This window comes from Alligator sinensis, unplaced genomic scaffold, assembly GCF_000455745.1.
Source record: "Alligator sinensis unplaced genomic scaffold, ASM45574v1 scaffold2337_1, whole genome shotgun sequence".
NCBI classification, from domain to species: domain Eukaryota; kingdom Metazoa; phylum Chordata; order Crocodylia; family Alligatoridae; genus Alligator; species Alligator sinensis.
Genome location: NW_005843663.1, coordinates 48,476 through 56,913, shown reverse-complemented (window position 1 = coordinate 56,913; position 8,438 = coordinate 48,476). Strand labels below are relative to the sequence as shown.

General features: G+C 53.4%; 2 gene segments (V, D, J or C); both read left to right on the top strand.

Moving 5' to 3' along the window:
* Positions 1 to 2,051, top strand: part of LOC102383599 — a 4,752-nt gene extending 2,701 nt beyond the window's left edge. The window contains 1 exon segment of the V gene segment in view: positions 1,968 to 2,051. Coding sequence covers positions 1,968 to 2,051 — 84 coding nt within the window.
* Positions 2,052 to 7,479: 5,428 nt separating this feature from the next.
* Positions 7,480 to 8,060, top strand: LOC102383339. The segment is given in 2 exon segments: positions 7,480 to 7,602; positions 7,693 to 8,060. Coding segments are annotated over 2 exon segments (414 nt in total).
* The last annotated feature ends 378 nt before the right edge of the window (positions 8,061 to 8,438 follow it).

Here is an 8,438-nt window from a genome sequence, read left to right as displayed (position 1 = left end):
TACTGAGAGTTTGCGCTCCCTCATGCAACACGGGAACTGCAACCTGACATCGCAAGGGGAGCAAGGATGTTCTCCCAAAGGCAGCTTCCCAAGGCATCAAAAACACATTCCCACATGGATTTCAACTGAGTCAAAGCTGGAAGGGCACATTGGGATCAGGCCATTCCGCCTCCCCATGGACTAGATTGGGGCCAGGATGTGCTCTTCCACCAACATAACTAGACTTGGCCTCTTGTACCCCCCACCCATCTCCACCTGCTGGATTGGACCCACCAGCTGGATCTGGCCTGCAGATGGACTGGGCACGGTGCATCCAGCCCATAGGGCAAAATGTTTGAGCACCACTGCCTGGATGGTCACAAGGCAAAGAGAATTGTTCTTAACCAAGCACCAGAGAACTTTTCTGCCCTCCAGTGCTCAAAAATCCCTGATGATGGCCTTCCCTGCTGCAGGAGATTTGGGGACCCACATCCCAAGATGATTCTGGAACCTGGGTGCCCCAATTTACTAGAAAGTCTTGGAAATGGGACCCTCTTGCACAACTGAGCTCACTGTCCAGGTGAAAAAATCTGCTGGGTTCAAGTCCCCAGCTGTGCGGGGTTCAATGTCAGCCACCTCCTATATCCACCAATGAACTCACCTGATACTCTGCCAGAATTTACTACAGTCTCCATCTCCTCCCAGATGCTGAACAGCCCTGCCCTGCTTGCTGGGACTCTCTGCACCTCCACTCTACAGAGCCAAATGCCCCAGGCAGTAGCACTGAGCCACTCAGTGCTTCAGACAACACATCGTACCCTGAATATCTGCCAGTCCTGCCTGGATGCAATTTCATGGGGCCATGGCCAAAGTTTGAAGGTCTCATTAGGCAGCGTAAAGAGGGGCCTGGCTGCAGGGAGTATCTCGCTGAGGGGCAGTGACAGGCCTAGCTGGACTGAGCTGCAGCCTACAGCCCCATCTCCTCTGGGTGCCCAGTCCTCTACTTCCACCAAAGCTCTTTTACCTCCGGGACCAAATCCAGCCCATCTCCCGCAGCACCTGCAGCTCCTTTCCAACCGCATGTTCTCATGGGACCTTGTTCCCTGAGTGGCTGCTGTGCATTGCTCACACATTTTCTGCAGGAAGCATGGCATGAAATAGGCACTGCTTTAAGACAGAGATCAACCAGTGACCCTGGGGTGGAGGCAGGGGTCAAATCCAGAGACAGGAAGAACACAGGAGAATGAGCACCTCCTGCCCACAAATCCCACTCGCAGGCTGGAGGTCTCCTGGCTACCATATTCTTTCTGTAATATAGAGCCAACAGTCTGAACACACAACACCTCCTCTGCAAATGATTTGTCTCTTAAATGGGACAGAAAAGGACCAGAGCTTTGTGACCCCATCTGTGTACCTCTATTTGCTATTGTATTTTGTTTTCACACGGGAGACTCCCAAGATCTGGGTGATCTTACATTAAAGGTGATCTTATATTCCTAAGAAAGTGGAATCCAGGCTGGGGAGAACCACAGAGAAGCCCCTGCCCCAGGGGGTTTCCTGAGTCCCAGCCCAGTGTCCAGTCTCTCTCACCCTGCTCTCAGCTTCCCATTAGATCCCAGGCCTGAGACGTGCAGATCTGAAGAGCAGGTCACAGAGTCCGTCTCCAGGTCGAAGAGCTCACAAAGCCCAAGGAGGACACCAGCCTAACCTGAGTCCTCCCTTTGCCAGAGCTTATTCCCACCCCGGGAGCCACATGCAAATCTCTTCAGAGGGGCTCCTGATTAAATGCAGCCCCGCAATAGAGGAACCTCAGTGCTTGCACTGCCCCCTCCTGCCTGCTGTGGCGTCTCCCCAGTCCCGTGGCAATAGGGATGGAATTGCTCCGGCTTCTCCTCCTCCTCCTTTCTGCCCTCACCTGTGAGTGTGGAGGGGACTGTGGGTAAATGCAGGGTGGATCCCAGGATCTGTGTACTTCTGTCCTGTTCCAGCTGCAGCACGTCCCTCAGTCGCAGCGGTGCTCCATGGATCTGGTGTCCCTGTACCACACATCACTGGTACCCATGGCTGATTGAACCTAGGACAAATTTAAATCGCTTCGCCAAGACTTTGGCAAGCAGCTTATAGTCGAAATTCAGGAGAGTGATAGGCCTCCAGTTCTTCAAATCTTCCCTCAGACACTTCTTGTGCAAGAGGCTCATGAGGCTCTGGTCCATCCCAGGATCCCCCAGCATTGCTGACTGGGGCACTGCATTTCCTGCCTGAGTCCCACATCCCTGAGCACCTCCTTCCCATCTGCACTGATGTCTCTTGGGTGAGAAGCAGTGAAGGAGCCGGCCCCTAAGCCTGCTCCGACCCACCTTGTCCTTGCAGCACAGTGGGGTGAGCTGCACTGAGCCAGAGCCTCCTGGCAGCTCTTGTACTTCCTGGGCCCAACCATATACACATCCTCCCTGCCACCACCACACCCCGATCTCTCATTACCAACCCCTGGATCCCAGCAGCTGAGTGAAACTCCCAGGTCACAACCACCATGTACCTGCTTCCGGCTGTCCTCTCCCTCCTGGCCCTGCCCTTAGGTCACTGCTTGCCTCTCTCCATAACCCCCGAGGGCTCCATCATGGCTGGGCTAAGCCCCAGGGCAGGTTTCCCCTGCCCCACAGTGGGCAGCGCTAGGAGGGACATCTCATGGACCAGGAATTTCAGGGGCTCACCTGCTCCATGCATCCCTTGCAGGGGACATCTCTGAGGTGTGGCTGGTGCAGCGGGTAATGGAGCTGGTGAAGCCCAGAGAGTCTGCCTCGCTCGTGTTGTCTATGGTGCTGACCTTTGGGCTCATGCTTGGAGCTGGGTCCCGCAGCCTCCTGGGAAGGGCTTGGAGTGGCTGGGACTTATCCAGGGGAATACAAACTTGCAGTACAATTCAGTCTTCAAGAACTGAATCAAAATCACCGAGAAATCACAGATCTAAGAACCGGGTGTATTTGGTACTGAACAACATGGGGGCAGCTGACAGGGCCACCTACTACTGTGCCAGGGGAGCACAAAGACACAGGGCAAAGGGGTGTCCTTACAAAATCCCTCCTGCCCTGAGTGAGAGCACGTTCTGACGCTGAACCAGCACTACGTCACCTGCAGCAGGATGTGCATGCAAGGGCCTTGCCTTTCAGGCACACCCACCCCGTCCTGTTCGTCAGGGTTGGGCACTGCTGCCCTGCACTTCGGGTGAGATGGAGCAATTTAGGAGCCCAGAGACACAATACTTCAAGGCATCTGTTGAAGCATGAGCTTCATAGCACTGCTGTCTTGGGGCCTCATGTCCTAGGTTCCTTATCATGGCCTAGCCCCACAGGGACTCCAGTAGCCACCAATTTTGGGCCAGGTCATCCAAAATCCACATGTGACAGAAACACAGAGCGTGGTTGTCAGTGTGGAGGTTTGGGCTCACCTCCTCCCACCATCTAGCAGGTTGCATAGCCCAGGGCTTCTGCAGGCTCAACTCTGCCAGCAAGGGCCCCTCATCTGCCTGAGCCTGCTCCCAGCTTTCATCTTGTGGAGAAAGTCACAGGGATGTGAAGATAAAATGGCCATGGTCTTTCTGATATAACCTGGCTTTCCTATTGTCTGCTTTCCTACAAATCTAACCACAGCTGACAGGGGAGCAGGGATTTCTAAATACGCTGTACCTCTAAGTACAGCACCAGGGGAGAGATGTTCAAAATATTTAGGTGCCCAATGCCCAGCCATTCCAGAGAGAGCCAGATACCTACCAGCCTTCCAGCACCTGCACCCTCCTGTGCAGCAGGTCTTCTCGCAATGAGGTGAATGCCCCCAACTCTTTGGGAACCCCACAAGGCCACTCTTGAGAAGCTTGACCTCTCAATTCTCTGAAGATCTGCCCCAACAATACAAAAATGTCAAAGGTTGTGGCAGGTCAGGGCTGTACCGGATTTTGCGATCCTAACTGAATAAGCAGAGGGATTTTTTGGCCAAGTGACTGCAGAGCCACTCGCCATCATTTTTTAAAACTAATGGCTATAGGGGAGGCCCCAGATGATTTGAAAAGGGCAAACATAGTGCCCATATTTAAGAAAGGAAAAAAAAAGGAGGATCCAGGGAACTACACACCAGGCAGCCACATTTCAATCCCTGGAAAATCATGGTGCAGACCCTCAAGAAATCCATTTCTAAGTACTTGGAGGAGAAAAAGGTGATTAGGACCAGTCAGCATGGGTTCACCAGGGGCAAGTCATGCCTGACCAAACTGATTGCCTTCCATGAGGAGGTGGCTGCCTCCATTGATGTGAGATGTGTGGATGTGATATACCTGGATATTAGCAAGGCTTTTATTGTTTTGTCCCGGTTCACCAGGGGCAAGTCATGCCTGACCAACCTGATTGCCTTCCATGAGGAGGTGGCTGCCTCCATTGAATACCTGGATATTAGCAAGGCTTTTATTATTTTGTCCCACAACAGTCTCACATACAAGCTAAGGAAGTATGGGCTGAAGAAAGGACAGTAAGGCAGATAGAGAACTGGCTGAAGGATTGGACTCGGAAAGTAGTATTCAATGACCTGATTTCTAGTAGGCAGCTGGTATCAAGTGGAGTACCCCAGGGGTTGGTCCAAGAGCTGGTTTAGTAGTTCAGTGTCTTCATCAATGACCTGGAAGACATCATACAGTGCTCCCTCAGCAAGTTTGCACAGGACACCAATCTGGGGGGAGTAGTGGATATGTTGGACGGTAGGCTGAGGATTCAGTGTGACCTGGGCAAATCGGAGGTTTGGCCCAGAATGTATCAAGTGGAGTACCCCAGGGGTTGGTCCAAGAGCTGGTTTAGTAGTTCAGTGTCTTCATCAATGACCTGGAAGACATCATACAGTGCTCCCTCAGCAAGTTTGCACAGGACACCAATCTGGGGGGAGTAGTGGATATGTTGGACGGTAGGCTGAGGATTCAGTGTGACCTGGGCAAATCGGAGGTTTGGCCCAGAATGTCTCTCATGAGGTTCAACAAGGACAAATGCAAAATTCTGCATTTAGGATGGAAAAATCCCAAGTCCTAATACAGGCTGGGGGCTGACTGCCTGGGCAGCACCTCTTCTGAAAAGGACCTGGGAGTTACAGTGCACAATAAGCTGAATATAAGCCTGGAGTGTGCCCTTGTTGCCAAGAAGGCTAACGGCATCCTGGGCTGCATTGGTAAGTGTGTTGCCAGTAGTTCAAGGGAATTGGGTCTTCCCCTCTATTCCGCACTGGTGAGGCCACATCTGGGGTACTATGTTCAGTTTTGGGCTGTATAAAGACAGTATAAAGAGCAATGGTCTCAAATAGCAGCAAAGGAATTTTAGGTTAGCTATTAGGAAGAATTTTCTCACGAGGAGGGTAGTAAAACACTGAAACAGGTTACCCAGAGAGGGTGTGGACTCTCCATCTTTCAAGACCCGGCTAGACAAAGCTTTGGCTGGGATGATCGAGTTGGGGATGGTCCTGCTTTGAGCAGGACATTGATTAGATGACCTCCAGATCTCCTTCCCAAACTTAACTTTCTATGATACTATGCTAAATGAGTCTGGCCCAGGGGTGGTGAAGTCTGGACAGACTCTCAGCCTGACCTGCACCGTGCCTGGATTCTCCCTCCCCAGCTGGGATGTGCACTGGGCTCACCAGACATCAGGGGAAGTGCTGGGGTGGGACTAAGCTATCTGGGCTGGTGGAGGCACCGTCTCCAACAGTGCTCTCCAAAGCCACCTCAGCATCAGCAGAGAAACATCCAGCAGTCAAGTGCACCTGCACCTGACCAGGCTACAGGCTGGAGAAACAGCCTGGTATTACAGTGCCATAAAGGCACACAGCGAATGAAAACCCATGGGAGCCTGCACAGAAACCAGCTCTGCAGGGCCCGCCTGCCTGGGCAAGAGTCAGAGGCAGCAGCACCGTGCTCAGCCTGCTGGGTCAGACACACCAGTCTTTAGATCACTGGAACCGGCCACGTGTCGCCTCGCTGGAGCACTGATCAACGTATGCTGTTCACACAAAGGCTTTGTTAAATCTTTGGCAAGAGTATGCCTGACTAGCAACCCTAACGGATGCATGAGCACCTCACAAACAAAACATGGCATGTGGGCCAGATGTGCACTCCTGCCGAGAGATGGGATGCAGAAATGATGGTTCAAGGCAGCATAGTCCAGAACCAGGCTAAAGTTGGAACAGCAACCCCTAGGTCAGAACATGGAACAAGGCCCTGGTACAGGATGGTCTGAGACATTCAAGATACAGATGGAGTGTAACACATGATTTGTTTAAACCATGGTATAAAAGGAGAATCAGAAAATTAGAGAAACATTGCAGTACCCTGGAGGAGCCTGCATGGTGCTGTGCTGACTACCTTGTCACAAGGACAAATGCCGTAGATCCTGGTCTGATGTAATTGTTAGGTCAAAACGTGTTAGGGCTGTGCCTGCAGACAATAAACCTGGCCAGATCTTTGCCACCAAACTGAGTCTGTTTTCCTTCTCTGAGACGAGATTGGTGTTGAGAGCGCTTGACTGTGGCTTGTCGACACCGCAGCTCCTGAGACTTGAACACTGACAACACATTATTAACACCCGATGAGGACAACAGCATTGATGACAAGGACAATCCCAGATGACAGCCAGCCAGCAGGAGTCACTGCTACAATTGAGCACCTGGAGTGCAGCAGCCATGTGGGTTCACCCTCTGAGCTGGGAAGGGACATCGCAGCCCCACGGTGGTGACCAGAGGAAGTTGGCTGGGTTTTTCCAATGCAGCAGGAGAGACCAGCTCCCATCATGAATGTGATCCCTGCATCCCCCTGGGAAACAGGCCCCACTCAGCTCCAACACGCATGGGAGAGGAGGAGAGAAAGGAGATGATGAAAGCAACAGGCCTCACCCCCTGCAGGCTGCTTTACAGCAGGTACACTTCCCTGCCAGACTCCCTGCGAGCACCTGCCATGGAAAGGTTTGCTCCAGCCCTTCTTCTTTCGCAGACACCAGACAAGTCCACGGCCACATGCTCAGAGGCTGATGGGTACATGGGATCACACACAGGAAGGATACCCAGCACCTGAGGGATGGTGGGTGCCCGAAACCCTTTTGCAGCCTGAGCAATCCCCATCTCCTGCTGAGCTCCCTGCCCTGCCTCAGGGGGATGAGTCTCCTTCACACAGACTCTGACCAGTGCTGGCAGGACTCAAATGCTCTCGGTTCTTATCCCCAAAAGGGAAAGCACATACAAAACCCTGTCTCGGGGATCTACAGTGGTGTGGCTTAGTGAAGACAGGGCCCTTCAGAAAAGGGCAAGGAAATAAGGCCCCAGACCCTGGTGTGGGAGGTACCCAGACACATGGGGTGGGAGGGTCCAGCCACTGTCTGTGCCCGGCACAACTGATCCCCCTCCCTGGGGAAAGGAGCAGGGTGGTATAAGGCAGGGGATATGCAAATCACAGACAGGCCGCCCGGTATAAATCACTCTGTCCTGCTGCCCAGACAACCCATAGCCCTCAGGTCCAGGCAGTGACCACCAACACACAAGAGCTTCCCCCAGCACCAGGGAAGATGGGACTTGGGCTCCACCTGCTTGTCCTGGCCGCAGCTCTGCAAGGTATGTCATCTTCCCACAGGTAGGGGAGGGGAGCTTTGCACGGATGCTGCCCTGATACTAGTTACTCTTGGATCCTACCTTGCTTTTCAGGTGCCTGGTCCCAGGGGCAGCTGGTAGAGTCTGGAGGAGACGTGAGGAAACCTGGAGACTCTCTGCGCCTCTCCTGCAAAGCCTCTGGGTTCACCTTCAGTAGCTACTACATGAACTGGGTCCGCCAGGCTCCTGGGAAGGGGCTGGACTGGGTGGGTGATATTAATCCTGATGGATCCACCCAGAGGTACTCCCCGACTGTTAAGGGGCGATTCACCGTCTCCAGAGACAACTCCCAGAACATGGCATACCTGCAGATGAGCAGCCTCAAACCCGAGGACACAGCCCTGTATTACTGTGCCACAGACACAGTGACTCAAACCCTATTCATGGCAATACAAAATCCCAGTTCAGATCCTCCCTTCTAAGATGCCAGGAGGGGGCAGCCACCCTGCACAGCACAGCCCTGCACAGAGGCAGGAGGGGACACAGGGGACAGGGGAGAACAGACCCCAGCCTCTAGACTCCTTTCCACTCCAGAAGCCCTGACAAAAGCCACCCCCAGGCCCAACTCTGCAGACATGGCTCCAGGCCACAGGAAAGCCCAGGCAGGTCCTTCTCAGTGCATGTCCCAGGAGGACAGCAGGTCCAGTGGCAGCAGCAGCCTGGGCAGTGGGGTGTACCCAGGTCAGGATGTGGGGGGAGGAAGAGGTTTGAGCTGAACAAGCTTTGGCTCTATCACCCGCTGCTGCCCGGGTCTCCGCTCCACACAGCCGTTCACCCTCACTGCTGGCCACGGGAAACCA